The 17,162-nt window shown below is 41.9% G+C and overlaps 1 protein-coding gene across 2 annotated transcripts in view; it reads left to right on the forward strand.

The window, feature by feature from the left end:
* The window catches only part of LOC130407403 (homer protein homolog 1), a 29,090-nt gene that overhangs the window by 9,245 nt on the left and 2,683 nt on the right, over positions 1-17,162 (forward strand). For both annotated transcript variants that reach the window (XM_056730199.1, XM_056730200.1), the window contains exons 4-8: positions 36-128; positions 1,694-1,824; positions 2,165-2,324; positions 2,446-2,556; positions 2,627-2,707. In XM_056730199.1, the coding sequence (XP_056586177.1) occupies positions 36-128; positions 1,694-1,824; positions 2,165-2,324; positions 2,446-2,556; positions 2,627-2,707 (576 nt within the window). The remainder of the gene's footprint in view (positions 1-35; positions 129-1,693; positions 1,825-2,164; positions 2,325-2,445; positions 2,557-2,626; positions 2,708-17,162) is intronic.

The raw sequence follows: 17,162 nt of genomic DNA on the forward strand, positions 1-17,162 counted from the left end.
ATAAACCTGTGTGTCTTCTGTATCTCCAACTGTAGTTTGCTGAGAAGTTTGTGGAATTTAAAGAAGCGGCGCGGTTAGCGAAGGAGAAATCTCAGGAGAAGATGGAGTTAACCAGCTCACCGTCACAGGTGCTTTAAAAAAACACCACACAGCACATTCTTCTTCTGTTGTGCTTCTGAAAGCGTATTTACATCCTCCTTTACGTTATTTCTCAAGCGCAAGTCTGTTTCGTGTTTTCCGCGTTTAAAGGTAAGAAGTGAATCCCACAAAATCTCAAACCCAGAATCTCTTACCCAGAATCCATCTGAACCTTCCCAAAATTGACCAAACATGAGTTTCTCTCTCTCCTCATTTAACCCCTGGAGACGGCCAGACAGTAACAGCTGTGATGATGATGTTTTTATTTCTCTTGTGATGTCATTTAATGCTGTGAAACACAAACAGACTCGGATCACAGCAAAGGTAAGAATCAAGCAGATCAATGTTGAACATCTTTGTAGGGTTACTGTACATCTGCACACACGCCTGTGTTCTCCTCATATCTGTCAAATCCTCTGGCGTGTGTGTGTGTGTGTGTGTGTGTGTGTGCGCGTGTGTGTTCACTTTACAAACAGACGTGGAGCTGTCATTCCAGTGATAGCTTCACTTCTGAATTGCATCTTTCTATCTACTATATGACGTGTTAAAGCGGGTATTCCCCACGGTCACATTTTTCAAGCTTTAGTTAGTGTGTTATGTTGCTGTTAGAGCATAAATAATACCTGCAAAATGATGAAGCTCAAAGTTCCGTGCCAAGCGAGATCTGTCTTTAACAGAATTCACTTGTCAAGGACTACAGAGAACGTCTGGATCGGACCATGATGCACTATTCCGAGTGATTTTATTATCCTCCGCCCACAGGAATATGCCAAAAAATCGATCCACATGTTTTTAACTGATTAAGGGAAGTTGACGCCATTGTTACTGTTTATTGATCAAAGCCAAAGTTTATGAATACATGTGCACTGAGAGGGGGACGGACCAATAACAACAGCTTGAGGAGCAGAACTCGCTGATATGGTATGGGTGGGATTTCTTCACACACGCTTTAAGCGGGGAACCAATCACGACAGACCTGGTCAGCTTTACCAATCAGAGCGTTTTGGAAGGCGGGACTTTGAAGAAACCGGAAGAAATCCAGTCGTTTCATGAGAAGAGAGACAGCGGTGGACTTGAAATATGTGAAATGTAAAGGTTTTTTGGAAAATAGAAACATGAACATCCATTGTCAAACACCCAAAAACAAAATCAAAGCTTCCAAAACAGGGAAAAATGGGACCTTTAATGAAATGTTTCACTGTGCATTTTAACTTTTCTCTTCCACGAATGGAGCTGAGAGCGTTCTGTGTGATTCATGTCAGACTGTGAGAACAAGACTCGTCTGGAGCTTTAGGTTAAGCCACTCTGTGGGACCGACTCTCAATATTTGCGACACGGACAAAATTCACATGTGTGCACCTGTCTCACGCTCAGAGACATCCATAATCTGTGATGTTTTACTCTTGACTCTTACAAACACACAACAACAACAACAACAGTTCTCGTGCGCTAGTGTCGTCATGTTTTCAATCAGGTTCTCCTCTAGCTCTCAGATCTTGGGTGTTCCCTGTGTTGTTATTCTTGAGAGTAAATGTGACCGTTTGTGACGTGACAGGAATCAGCCACAGATCTTCAGTCTCCTGTGACTCCTGAGAGCATCAACGGAACAGACGACCGAGTGACGCCTGACGCAGTGTTTAACGCTGAGAGTCGCCCGGAGCCCAACGCTGTACCCTTCCCTCACAGGTGACACTCGCATTCTCTTTAGAAACGTTATTTCATCATCTTTCAGTTCCTGAACAAAATTAAATATTTGGTTCTTTACGTGTCAATGAGTTTATTTATCCATATTTCATAGTGTGCCAGCGTCTCTGGACGCCACAGCATTACATCACAACATTATATATATATATATTATATAACACTTATACAAACATGAAATATGGATGAGAACGCACTGAAATCTTTATTTGGTGAAACGAGTTTACTGGAGAAGATTAGCGTCGCTGAAGTTTATTGTTTTGAGGATCGATTGACATGATGATCTCTCCTGTGGTTCTCATCTGTTGAGATGTTCTTCACGCAGCTCCACGTCCATCACCAAACACTGGGAGGCTGAGCTCGCCGCTCTGAAGGGAAACAACGCCAAACTGACGGCAGCGCTGCTGGAATCCACCGCCAACGTCAAACAGTGGAAACAACAGCTGGCGGCTTATCAGGACGAGGCCGAGAGACTCCACAAACGCGTGAGACCGGCTTTGTCAAATTCTCTGAATGATTTGTGATGTCATCAAATTAAATCCTGTCGGACGTCTTTCTGTGAAAAATGTGAGGGCTCATATGTTGTGTTGTTGTGTGTGAGGTCAGGTGACGGAGTTGGAGTGTGTTAGCGCACAAACCAGCATCATCAAAACTCAGAAAACAGAACTGAATCAAACCATCGAGGAGCTGGAGGCTGAACTCAGAGCTAAAGAGCAGGTGAGACCTCAACACCTTCAGCTGCTTGATTGTGAAGCGTCGGAGCTTTGACCTCCTTTCATTCCCACAGGAACTGGAGAAACTGAAGGAAGAGGTGGAAAACGCCAACCAGCTGCAAGAGCAGAAAGATTCACTCGCTCAAAAGTTACAGGTAAACACACCTGAGAGCTCTGACGTACACTGCAGAGAGAGAGTTAGAGACTACAAGAGAGAGAGAGAGAGAGAGAACGAGAGAGTGAGAGAGAGAGAGAGAGAGAGAGAGAGAGAACGAGAGAGTGAGAGTTTATGAGAGAGAGAGTGAAAGAGAGAGAGTGTATGAGAGAGAAAGAGAGAGAGAGAGAGAGAGAGAGAGAGAGAGAACGAGAGAACGAGAGAGTGAGAGTTTATGAGAGAGAGAGAGAGAGAGAGAGTGAAAGAGAGTGAATGAGTGAGAGAGAGAGAGAGAGAGAGAGAGAGAGAGAGAGAGTGAAAGACTTTTAAAAGCTCTTTATTTCACAATTTTCTATATATCAGAGCTTTTTTTTTAATTCATAGTCATACACAACAAATTAATCTCAAATAGAAAAAAAATATAATTAAAATAAATAAAAGTGCTCCAACTATAAATTAATTTTCATAGAACCATCAACATGAACTTCACACAAAACCTGGTTCACTCCCCAAAGGTAATTAAAAGTTTGGAAGTCTTTAACCATGTGGTAGTACTCATATTCTACCATTAATCTTGATTTAACCAAACCTTTTAAATTGACATTGTATCAGTTGACCCCACACCATTTAGTTTACCTTTACGTGAGATCCATATCGCCATTTTTGCTTGGCCGAATAAAAAGTTAAGCAATACATGGACCTGTTATACTTAAGACCGTAGATAAAAAGCATTGGTGAGAAAAACTCTCCAAAAATTGTACACAAGTCTTCCACTTGAGCTAAAATATGTTCAAGTCTTTCACAGTAAAAAAATAAATAAAAAAACAGTTTCTGATAAACCACAGAAAGGACACCCCTCCTCTACCTGTGGATCAATATGTGCTCTGTATCTGTTTGTGGCTATTATACCATGCACAATTCTCCACTGGAGGTCACCAGACCTTTTCTCAATAGGAGGTTTGTACAAGGTCCTCCAGCAACCTTTAGGGGAAGTGTCTGATCCGAATTTCTCCTGCCATTTGGATTCTTGAAGGCCTTCCAAGGACCGAATATGTGAAAATTTGACATATGTTACGTATAATGCCCTTTTCCCCGTTTCACTAAAAAGTCCTAGTTGTGGAGTATTGAAATTGAGCAATGCCCCCTCTTTCTCTTGAAAAGGGCCCACAGCAGGTGCAACTTCCAACTCTGGTAAGGAAACAACTGTATCCTCATTAACAGTCTCCAAAACATGTTTAACATCCATAGGTAAACTTTCAAAAATGTCATTTAGCAGTCTCTGTGTCAGGCGAACTGACCTAACACCAATCTTTGAAGACAGCATTTCAGCAGTCATCCATCCTTCGTTTGATATTAAATGTCCCAAGGTTGTAACTTCTGCATTTTTTAAAGCATTTCTCAGAGATAAAATCCTCCAGAGGAGGATTATGCAGTAAGGGTTCCTCTCTTAGCCATAGATCTCGCACCTCCTTGAGATTCCTCGTAACATTTAGAGTTTTCCATGCTTTAAACATCGATTGATGAAATGAAGTAAGTCCATTAAGTTCAACGTTCTGAATGTCCATCAGAAAAAGATGACGATCTAGCCCCATTCCACTTGCTTTTCTTAACAGGGCACACGCCACACCAGACCAGCTCACATCTTCTCCATACAGTAGCCTTTTTGCAGTCTGAAGCCTAAAAGTCATCACTCTGCTTTTGATGTCCACTAGTCCTTGACGACCTTCTTGTCTTGGTAAAAACAGAACGGATGCTTTAAGCCAGTGTTGCCCAGACCAAAAGAAGTCTATTAAAAGTTTCTGCCGATTTTCCACCAGTTCATTAGGAGGTTCCAAGATAGTCATTTTGTGCCATAAAGATGAGGCTACAAGGTTGTTACAGATCAAAACTCTTCCCCTATAAGAAAGCAGAGGTAGCAGGCTTTGCCATCGAGACAACCGAGCACACACTTTTTCCATCAGGCCCTCCCAATTTTTCCTCCTATAATCCTCTCTTCCTAAGTAAACCCCCAGATGTTTAAAACCAGATCTTCCCCATTGTAAAAACGCTGGAAGTATTGGACCATTGTGATCAGCACCACAGAGAATCACTTTTTTCCCAACTGACTTTAGCAGATGATGCTTTCCCATAACTCTCAAAAATATTTTTTAATACTTGAACATCATTTTAATTTCTTAAAATAACAGTTACTTCATCAGCGTATGCTGAGGCTTTCAAACATTCATTATAAATTTTACTGTTAACTTGTAGGCCCATTCACTTTTCTCTTAATTTACATAGGAGAGGTTCAATGACCAAACTATAGAGCTGACCTGAAAGAGGACACCCCTGTCTTATTCCCCTCTGCACTTTAACAGGTATACTGAGACCATCCGCCATCTTGATCATACATGTGGCATTGAAATACAACAACTTTATCATGAAACAAAATTTCTCCCCAAAACCAAAAGTCTTTAAAACTTTAAAAAGATATTGATGATCAACTCGATCAAAAGCTTTTTCTTGATCGAGTGAAAACAACCCTATATTGATATTATTACTTGTAGCCTAAATCAACAACATCACGTACTTATTGCAAATTATCAAAAATACATCTTTCTTTTATACAATAGGATTGGTCCTTGTGTATTATCTTTTTTAATTTTTTATTCAATCTATTAGCAAGACACTTTGAAAACAGTTTATACTCAGAACATAGAATTGCCACGGGTCTCCAGTTCTTTAATAAAGTAGGATCTCCTTTATTTGGCAGAAGTGTTAGAACTGCCCGCTCGCAACTCTTTGGCAGAGAACCTGTCCGAATGCATTCCTGTAGCACTTCAAAGAAATCATTTCCAATTGTAGACCAGAAATGTTTATAGAATTCATTTGGAAGTCCATCTATTCCAGGAGTTTTGCCTGTAGACAGACCCACAACTGCAATACTTAGTTCTTCAAAAGTAATTCCAAGCTCTAGATCATTCCTATCTTCCTCATTGAGACAGGGAAGGTTCTGCAAAAGTTCATCCTGGCTCTGAGTATCAGTGTTCTCAGCAGAATATAGATCGGAGTAAAAATCCACTGCTAGTCGGCATATTTCTGCAGGATCACTCGTTTCATGTCCATCACTGTTTTTCGAACTGTGCATTAATTGTCCTTGTACGCTTTTATGCTCCAAATTAAAGAAAAATGAGATGGGTCCATCCATATCTTTCATTGATAAAAACTTACTTCTTACAAGAGCACCTTTAACCTTCTCATTTAAAATAGAACTTAGCTTTAATTTCTTTTCATTCCACTCATGTAAATTATCTGAAATATTTCCATCCAACATATTGTTTTCGATTTCAAAGATTTATTTTTCAAGCCACTCAAGAGTCCTTCTCAAGCATAAACTTGAATGTGACGTATATTGTGGACAAAAATCTCTTATATGGACCTTTCCTATTTCCCACCAAAGTAAACATTTACATTACATTTACATTTAGACATTTAGCAGACGCTTTTATCCAAAGCGACTTTCAAAGAGTTTAGGAGCAATTAGCGATAGTTCATAAAGGAGCCATAATACATTAGGTGCCAATACAAAGTTACTGGTTTCAACAAAAGCTAGACCAATACCTGTTGAGAAAAAGAGTTAGTGTATTATTATTATTATTTTCTCATTTGTTTGTCAAGTATTCGCAGAAGAGATGGGTTTTAAGTAGTTTTTTAAATGTTGTGAGAGATATGTTTGAACGGACAGAGTTAGGAAGAATGTTCCACCAGGAAGGAGTTGTGAATGAGAAAGAGCGGGAGAGCGATTTACAGCCCTTATGGGAAGGCAATACAAGACGCCGCTGGTTTGCTGAACGCAGGGATCTTGATGGGGTGTAGGAGTGCAGGAGAGTGTGAAAGTAAGCCGGTGCAGATCCAGTGATAGTCCTGTAGGCAAACATTAGTGACTTGAATCTGATACGGGCTGCAACCGGTAGCCAGTGAAGAGAGATGAAAAGGGGAGTCACGTGAGCCCTTTGGGGCTGTTGGAAGACGAGGCGTGTTGCTGCGTTCTGAACCAGCTGAAGTGGTTTGATAGCCTTTGCAGGAAGACCAGCAAGGAGAGCATTGCAGTAGTCCAACCTTGAGATTACCAGGGCCTGGACAAGGAGTTGTGCCGCATGCTCCGTGAGATATGGTCTGATCTTTCTAATGTTGAATAAGGCATATCGGCATGACCGTGTTGTCTTTGCAATGTGATCATTGAAGGACAGCTGTTTATCAAATATGACTCCGAGGTTCCTGGCTGTTTTGGAATGGGTGATCGTGGTATTGCCAAGATTGATGTTGAAATCGTGTTGGACCGTATGGTGTGCCGGAAACACGAGTAGTTCGGTCTTGGCAGGGTTCAGCTGGAGGTGATGGTCTTTCATCCAAGCTGAGATGTCCTCGAGGCAGGCTGTAATGCGAGCTGCTACAGTGGTATCGTCTGGGTGAAACGAGATGTAGATCTGGGTGTCGTCGGCATAACAGTGATATGAGAAGCCATGTGCCTGTATGATGGGTCCCAGTGATGTCGTGTAGATGGGAAAAAGCAGCGGTCCAAGCACCGACCCCTGAGGGACCCCAGTGATCATGTGGTGAGCCGTGGACAGCGAGCCCCTCCATGACACCCTGAAGGATCTGTCATAGAGGTAGGATTTGAACCAGCGGAGGGTAGACCCTGTGATTCCTAGTGATGACAGGGTTGCTAGCAGTATCTGGCGATTGACAGTGTCAAACGCTGCAGATAGGTCTAGTAGAATCAGGACCGAGGATTTAGATTCCGCCTTGGCTAGCCGCAGTGCTTCTGTGACCGATAGCAATGCCGTCTCAGTGGAGTGGTTTGTTTTGAAGCCAGACTCCTTGTCATCCAGTAGTTTATTCTGGAACAGGTAGGAAGACACCTGGTTGAAAGCTGCCCTTTCAAGTGTTTTTGCTATAAATGGGAGGAGAGAGACAGGTCTGTAACTGTCGGGAGTAGAAGGGTCCAATGTTGGTTTCTTGAGTAGGGGCGTGACCTGGGCCTGTTTGAATGTGGATGGAAAAGTGCCAGTGAGCAGGGAGGTGTTGATGATGTGTGTGAGTGCAGGTGTGAGCGAGCTGGATATGTCCTGAAGGAGATCAGAGGGGATAGGGTCAAGGGGACAGGTGGTGGGGTGGCTGGAGAGAAGCCTGGTGACTTCAGTGTCCTTAAGTGGGGTGAAAGAGGAGAGTTCGATGGTTGAAGTGTGGGAGGTGTTTCCCAAGGTCTGAGGTACCGAGAATTGTTTGCTGATGGATGATGTTTTGTCAGTGAAAAATACAGCGAAGTCTTCCGCAGTCAATGATGAAGTGGGCGGGGGAGGATTGGGGCAAAGAAGAAATTAAATGTCTTGAAAAGCTGTCGAGTGTTAGATGTATTGCTTACCTTGGTGGTATAGAAAGACAATTTTGCTGTGGTAACACTAGCAGAGAAAGAGGAGAGTAGTGACTGGTAGTCCCCTAGGTCAGCAGGGTGTCTAGACAAAGGTTATCTAGACAGGATGTAAGTGTTGAGTGTAAGGTGTCGGTGGCAGTGTCAGCATCTAGAGAAGCAAAGTTGGAGGGAAGAGAGGATGTCACTCTGGCAGAGAGTGTGCTAGGAGAGAGAGAGCGAAGGTTCCGTCTAAAGTGAACGGGTGGTGGTGTTGGTGTAGTGCATGTAGGAAGGAGCATGTTGAAAGTGATGAAGAAGTGGTCCGAGATGTGAAGAGGTGTGACTTGAATGTTATCTGTGGTGCAGTTACGGATGTAGATGAGATCCAGCTGGTTACCAGATCTATGAGTACTGGCTGTGACGAGGCGCGTGAGGTCGAACGAGGCGGTGAGGGTGTGGATGTCTGCAGCATAGGGTTTCTCCAGGTGGATGTTGAAGTCCCCAAGGACTACAAGAGGGCCGCTATCCTCCGGAAATGATGAGAGCAGCACATCTAACTCTTCAATGAAGTCGTGAAGAGGACCTGGGGGACGGTAAACTACAACAACGCTGAGCTGAGTGGGAAAAGTGATATTAACAGCATGGTATTCAAATGAATAGTTGTTGCATAGGGAAGATAGTGTGGAATATTTCCAATCATTGGTGATAAGCAAACCTGTGCCTCCTCCTCTTCCAGTTTGGCGGGGAGTGTGGGAGAAGGAGTAGTTTGTGGAGAGAGCAGCGGGTGTGGCTGAGTCTTCAGGACGAATCCAAGTCTCAGTAAGACCAAGAATGTGAATCTCAGACTGGCTGGCAAACGCATCGATGAAGTCAGTCTTGTTCACAGCTGACTGGCAGTTCCAGAGACCCATAGATAGAGACAGAGGTGTAAAAGGAGAGATGTGAATGGGACGCGCTTGAGAGTGTGTGCGTCGTGCCTTGCGTCTTGGGTGAGAACGCTGTCTACGGTAGAATACAGGAATAAACTCGAAACACATGTTAGTAGACAATTAAATGAAAGCAAAGGTATGTTAAATATACTGATGTGCCTTGCCGGTGTCCTTGCTCGGTGAAGTCGCGCAGGTAGAGTCGCAGGTCTTTACACTCTTTGGTCTTCACACAAGGAGGCTGAACACGAGGGCTGACGCTACCGCTGACGCTTGCCGCGACGGCGCAGAGGCACTGCTTTAGTATGTGTTGAGATTAGCGCGAACAGAATACAGCTGGAACACGCCTTCTCGATTAGCAAAACAAAGTCTGTACGACTTGAATGGACCACGGACCAAACAGCGATCAAATAGCTCGGTGCTTTTAAGTGCAAACTTGTAATGTCAAGCCGTAACGAGCGGCTAACGGCAAATTAAATTCAGTACAAACGAAACAAAAAACGCTAACAATTTAGCAATCAGTCAACGAATCATTAAATAAACGAGCTCCAACAATCTTAACTAACAACAGACAACAGTCCAGTTAAACAGTTTAAACAAAGTAACGGGGTAAATAGCAGACTCATGCACTACAGCAGACTTGTGATGACTTGTTCGCTTCTCCAGTAAAACAAGTAAAACATCTTCATACCTATTCTTCTCACTTTTCCAGTTTTCCCAAAAAAGTTTAAAAGTTTCACAAAAATGTATATCCTGCAGCAATTTAACATTAAAATGCCAATAGGCCCTTCTGGTACTTTTAGATGTCATTGTAAAGTCAACAGTGATTAGCTTATGGTCAGTGAATGGTGTGGGGACAATAGCCGTGCGTACAACTTTACTTTTCATATTTTTGGATACATATAATCTGTCAAGACGTGCTGCCGAGATTCTTCCTTCATTTACCTTTACCCAAGTATATTGTTTAACTGAAGGGTTAAAATCTCTCCAAATGTCTGTAAAGTTAAACGTTTTAATTAAATTACCTAAAACTATTGGTGACTGAAAGTGCGGTTCTTCTCCGTTCCTATCAAATAAATGATCCAGTGTGCAGTTCCAATCCCCTCCCAAAATTATTAAAACATCCTCTTGTTGTTGTCCCAGAAACATTTTCAATTGATTAAAAATATTTATTCTCTCCGTCCCATTGTTAGGAGCATAGATATTGACAAAAATAATGAGAACATAATTTCAGCTCTGACTGCCAATAATCTACCTGGTTCAATTTCCTTTTTTAATAAGATTCTAACTTTCATACTTGAAGAAAAAAGGCCTGCCACTCCTGCACTCAAGTTAGTTCCATGAGAAAGAACACATTCATCTTTCCACCACAATCTCCAGTCCACCTCATTATGTGCATCACTATGAGTTTCTTGCAAGAAAATCACATCTACATTTTTTTTAACCAAATGAATTCTATGAAAGTATCAGCCTTCTTCCTATCCCTCATCCCATTAACATTTAGGGAGCCCACACGCATCATATCTAGAAGGATAGAAAAGAGGAAAAAAACTAACAAAAAGAAAGACATTTTAGACATTTGGCAGACGCTTTTATCCAAAGCGACTTACAGTGCACTTATTACAGGGACAATCCCCCTGGAGCAACATGGAGTAAAGTGTCTTGCTCAAGGACACGCTGGTGGTGGCTGCTGGGATCGAACCAGCAACCTTTGATTTACCAGTTCAGTGGTTTAACCCACTAGACTACCATCTCAAAGACGTAATCCATTTTGTTTGTTGTTTACAAATTTCTCCTCTTTAGCTGTCGGTATTTTTTATTCCTTTCTCCTTCCGAATCACAGTCAAGTGTTTCCTTAATCTGAAACGTTTTAACTGTGACAATTCATCTTTATTGCAAGTTTTTCTTGGCCATTACACAGAATCGACAAACTTATTTAAATCTGGAAAAAAATTACTCACTTTAGTCTTTTTACCCTTTGTTTCATCAAGAAATTTGTTGATTTGATCCACAGAATACAAATCTGCTTTCGATGCTTTTGACAACTCTGACCCTTCTGACCATTGATCATCATCTCTCATACTATCATCAGTATATTGAGACATTCCATCAAAATCATCTTCTAAGATTTTTTCTACATCGTCTACATCTTGAACATCACTCTGAACCACATCGCTTTTTCTGTCAGCATTCTCAACCTTATCATTTACAATAGCGGAACTACAACCAGCTTTTCCACCAGTCTCAACATTGTCATCGCTTTCACTCACCTCGTTGTGCCCGTTGACCTCCTCTATCGGCCCTTCGCTTTGCTTGTCTTTCAGTTGTTGTGTCCGTGTTGCTGTAATATCCTCAACTGTGGTATTTACAGTATTATTTGACAACCCGCTGCCTCCGGCTGATTCAGTGGACGATTTGCGTTCACTTTCCTCTTTTTTATGTGGACAAGCGAAACTTTTGTGATCTAAATCTCCACATCCAAAACACTTGAAATTTTCAGTGCTTGCATAGAAGATGTATGAAGTTTCTTCGTGACTCACACGGAAAGAAATCTCCAAACTACGGTGCGGTGAAGTCAGAAACATTAACACTTGTCTTCTAAAAGACAACACATGTTCAAGAGACGTGTTTTTACAACCCAACGGGATCATTCTAAACGGACTTGCAATTTTTCCGTATCGTGTTAACTCTTTTGTAATAGCATTATTTGAAATGAAAGGTGGCACATTCGATACAGTTATTTTTGTTGTTGGAGCCACTAAAGGAGTCACGGGCACAAACGCCTCCATAATCCAAAAACCGTTTTCAGGTAGTTGATTCACTAGTTGTTCTGTTTTCACAAACACCACAATTGCCTTATTCATTCGTGATGCTGAGAGAATATTATCATAACCGATCAACTTTCCCACCACCACGAGCACATCCTCCACACTAACACCTTGTTCCGTCACACACCTGCACCCATTTCGCATCGCTATTTGCGAGGGTGCCTGAAATGAATTAGACGCCATACCACACGCGACCAAAAGCCGCGAGCGGCTTCAAAAAAGAACAAATAAATATATATATATAATGTATTAAAGTTTAGCCAAAAAGAAAAAAGAAAAATAAACTGAAAGAGAGATTCAGTTTTTACCATTCACTCTCCAAACACCACGCTCCACAACACTCACGCATGCGCAGAGAGAGAGAGTAAAAAAAGTGAGAGAGTGAAAGAGAGAGTGAAAGAGAGAAAGAGTGAGTGAGAGAGAGTGAAATATTTCATTACGAAAAAAGAAATTAAATGGCAGGGCACCGGGGGTGGATGAGATCCGCCCTGAGTACCTCAAGTCTCTGGAGGTTGTGGGGCTGCCTTGGCTGACACGCCTCTGCAGGATCGCGTGGCAGTCGGGGACAGTGCCCTTGGACTGGCAGACTGGGGTGGTGGTCCCTCTTTTTAAGAAGGGGGACCGGAGGGTGTGCTCCAACTATCGGGGATCACACTTCTCAGCCTCCCCGGGAAAGTCTATGCCAGGGTTCTGGAGAGGAGAATCCGGCCGATGGTAGAACCTCGGATTCAGGAGGAACAGTGTGGTTTCTGTCCCGGTTGTGGAACACTGGACCAGCTCTATACCCTCTCCAGGGTGCTGGAGGGTTCATCGGAGTTTGCCCAACCAGTCCACATGTGTTTTGTGGATTTGGAGAAGGCATTCGACTGTGTCCCTCGCGGCATCTTGTGGAGGGTGCTCCGGGAGTATGGGATTCGGGACCCTTTGCTAAGGGCTATCCGGTCCCTTTACGACCGGAGCAGGAGCTTGGTTCGCATTGCCGGAAGTAAGTCAGACTTGTTCCCGGTGCATGTTGGACTCCGGCAGGGCTGCCCTTTGTCGCCGGTTCTGTTCATAATTTTTATGGACAGAATTTCTAGGCGCAGCCAGGGGCCGGAGGGCGTCGGGTTTGGGGACCACACGATTTCATCTCTGCTCTTTGCGGATGATGTCATCGTGCTGGCCCCATCAGACCAGGACCTTCAGCATTCACTGGGACGGTTTGCAGCCGAGTGTGAAGCGGTTGGGATGAGAATCAGCACCTCCAAATCTGAGGCCATGGTTCTCAGTCGGAAAAGGGTGGCTTGCTCACTTTAGGTGGGTGGAGAGTTCCTGCCTCAAGTGGAGGAGTTCAAGTATCTGGGGATCTTGTTCACGAGTGAGGGAAGGATGGAACGGGAGATTGACAGACGGATCGGTGCAGCTTCTGCAGTAATGCGGTCGCTGTACCAGTCTGTCGTGGTGAAGAAGGAGTTGAGCCGCAAGGCGAAGCTCTCGATTTACCGGTCAATCTACGTTCCTACTCTCACCTATGGTCATGAGCTGTGGGTCATGACCGAAAGGACAAGATCCTGGATACAGGCGCGCGAAATGAGCTTTCTCCCCAGGGTGGCCGGGCGATCCCTTAGAGATAGGGTGAGAAGCTTGGTCACTCGGGAGGAACTCAGAGTAGATCTCCACACGCTGCTCCTCCAAATCGAGAGGGGCCAGCTGAGGTGGCTCGGGCATCTTTTCCGGATGCCCCCTGGACGCCTTCCCGGGAAGGTGTTCTGGGCATGTCCCACCCTGAGGAGACCCCATGGAAGACCTAGGACACGCTGGAGGGACTATGTCTCCCGGCTGGCCTGGGAACGCCTCGGTGTCCCCCCGGAAGAGCTGGAGGAAGTGTCTAGGGAGAGGGAAGTCTGGGCATCCCTGCTTAGACTGCTGCCCCCGCGACCCGGCCCCGGATAAGCGGAAGAAAATGGATGGATGGAAATTAAATACAAAAAACAACAAAAAAACAAATTGATAAATCATTTTACAACAAAATTTCCAGACTCTCGTTCTCATTACACAAAACTTCATCAATTCCCCACATTTCTTAAAAAATCAATACATTATTTGTCAATTTATAAAAGGCCGATTCTGCTCTAATTATTGCTGTTATTAGGCCTTTTAATATTACTTCAGGGTTCACAATAGTTTCATCTCATAGTTTTCTTTTTCTTGTTAGCCATATTGCTAACTTTGCTTCACCTACTATGAAATTTGCTTAAGAAATATTTTCCTCCTTCCAGCAGCATATTTGGGTCCATATATAAAATTGACCATACTAAAGATCTCCCCCAGTCTCCCAACCAAATCTTCTAATATGAAAAATAATCCTCTTAATCTGAAACAGAACAAAAAAAGGGGTAATGTTTCTTCATCATTACAAAAGACACACTTCTTTATTACAGTGGAATCAAAATGTGCTACATGTTTATTGGTGGCTATAGCCCTATGAACAATTCTCCATTGGAGATCTACCGTGCGCTTCTCTATTGGAGTTTTATATAATGACCTCCAACAACCTTTTGGGGAAGATTTTATCCCAAAAATACCAATCCATTTAGACTCTCGTTGCATATTAAGTGCGGTATAGTACAACACTTTCACACATGTTAAATAGATTTTTTCACTGCTTCTTCAAAATTTGTCAATTGCGGAATTCTAAAATTCAAAATTGAGTCCTCCTCTGGTTGATTTTCAATGGCTGCAGAAATCATTAACTCTGGAAACTCATAATGCTTTTCATTCTCCGATTATAATACCTCATTTGTCTTTAAGAACTGCCAAAAAGCAGAAGGTAAATGCAGAAATATTTTTCAAGTAACATTTTCATGAATCTTGCAGATTTAGTCCCAGTCAATTGACACATCTCTTCAGGACTTTTTCAGTCATTCTGAGTCCTCAAACCTGATATTGTGGTACAGCAGCCTTTCACCAGTAAAGATCTTACTCTGTTCAGAGTCAGTTCTTTGACTTCAATCAAAGGATTACTAAAAAGTGGTTCATGTTTGATCCAGTTTCCCGGACTTGAAAAATCTCTATCCTTTTTAAAAACAAAAGTCCATGCTGTTAAAACTGAATGATAAAAAGACGAAGTACCACTAATATCCAAATCTGCCAACCTCATTAAAAACAGCTGCTTATCATATTTAATAATGTCCACTTTTTTCAATAAAGCACAAGCTGTATCGGTCCACATAGTTTCTCCAAAATACAGCAATCTTTGCGCCACTTAAAGTCTGAAGGTCATAATTCGACTTCTGATGTCTATTAGTCCATGTCCTCCTTCGTTGACTTGCAAATACAGCACTGCTGCATTTGTCCAATGATATTCAGTCCAAAAAAAGTTAATCAACTTCCTCTGAATTGCGCAAACAACTCCATCCGGTGGATTTAAAACAGTAACAATGATCTACTCTATCAAAAGCCTTTTCTTGATCAATTGATAAAATCCCAATATCTTGATTGTCCATATGTGCAAGATCAATTACATCTCTTAAAAGAAAAAGGTTATCCATAATAGTTATTTTTGGTACACAATTAGTCTGATTTTCTTGTATCAAAAAACTACGATATTTTTTCAGACAATTTGAGAAAACCTTTGCAAGAATATTATAGTCTGTGCACAATAGAGCAACGGGTCTCCAATTTTTTAAAAGATCAAGATCCCCTTTTTTGGGTAACTCCTTTCTCTGTTTGTCATTTAATTTAAGCATATCATTCAATAAAAAATCCATACTTGACTTATCGCACTTTTGTGCCCTAAACAACTCTTCATAAAAGTCCTTTGCAAGCATACTTATTTCCATACTTATTTTAGGATGTTGTTCTGTCCACACATCAAGTAATTCTTAATCTCTAATAATATTACTTAAAACATTTGCAGAAGGAGGATACGGTTCTTCTCCATTTATATCCATGGTAAAGTCTAGGGTACAATTTCAATCACCACTCAAAACCAAACAGTCATCCTTGTCAAAGACCTTTAAACTATCATTTACTTTTTTAAGAAAGGTAATTCTCTCCGCTCCATTATTTGGGGCATATATATTAATAAATACACAAATTAGACCCTTTATTTCAACTTGAACTGCTAAACCTCGACCTTTTTCCATCTCAAATAAAGAAATAACTTTCATATTAATATTTTTTGTGAACAAAATTGCAATACCCCCACTAACATTAGAGCCATGACTAAAGAAAATATTTCCTTCCCACCACATTTTCCATTCTACCTCATTCATCACATCGCTATGTGTTTCTTGTAAAAAAATAATATTCATGTTTTTAGCTTGAATATACTCTGATAGAACAGACCTTTTATTTTTATCCCTCCCTCCATTCATATTAATAGATCCTATTTTTAGACTCTCCATTAGAAAAGGAAAAGAAAATGAGAAAAAAAATAGGAAAACATAAAGAGGGGACAGCTTGAGATGGAAAGGAAAACATACCCCTTGTGCCATTAAACCGGTTTACGTACTTTAGTCACACCTCTTTTTTTCTTTAATTTTGTCACCATTTTCCTTAGTCTGAACCTTTTCCTTATACTGAGTTCATCAAAACCTTCAGCTACATCGCTGATTTGACTTTCTTCCCTTGTACACACAACCTCATCAGTTACAATTCCAGATTCTTCCGCATCTCTTTGATCAACAGCTTGTGCTTCCACTATTGGCAAAACGATCTCAGTTTCGTTAGGACGTTTGTTTCTTTCAACCTGATTTTTATTTGGACAACCATGTTTCTAATGTTCAATATTTCCACACTGAAAGCATTTCAGACTGCCAGTATTCGCGTAAATCATATAAGACTTTCCTTCATGTTCTTCTCCAAAGGAAATATCCAAAGACGGTGCATCTAGAAACATAAACACCTGGCGTCTAAACGAAAGCACATGTTTCAGCGCTTGATTCTTACAACCTAGCGGAATCATTTTTATTTCGCTAGCAAGCTTTCCGAACCTAAGTAATTCTCGTTCAATTTCATCATTTGGAATGAACGGTGGTACACTGGAAACAACAACCTTTGTTGAAAGCGAAACCAGCGGGGAAATAACACAAAACACGGCACTTACCCACACGCCGCTCTCAATCAATTGGCCAGCCAACCTTTACTCTTTCACGAAGATCACGACGGCTTTGGTTAGGGAGTTAGGGTATACACCTAAGTCCATGGCGGAGTAAAAGTGAGGAGTGCTGCCCGCTGGCGTGCGCCTCCACTCCGCCTCAAAGTAAAAACCCTACCAAAAACCCCAAAACTAAAGATATCAAGAAAAAAGACAAATAATAAACAATA

The sequence above is a fragment of the Triplophysa dalaica genome, chromosome 19, assembly GCF_015846415.1.
Source record: "Triplophysa dalaica isolate WHDGS20190420 chromosome 19, ASM1584641v1, whole genome shotgun sequence".
NCBI lineage: Eukaryota > Metazoa > Chordata > Actinopteri > Cypriniformes > Nemacheilidae > Triplophysa > Triplophysa dalaica.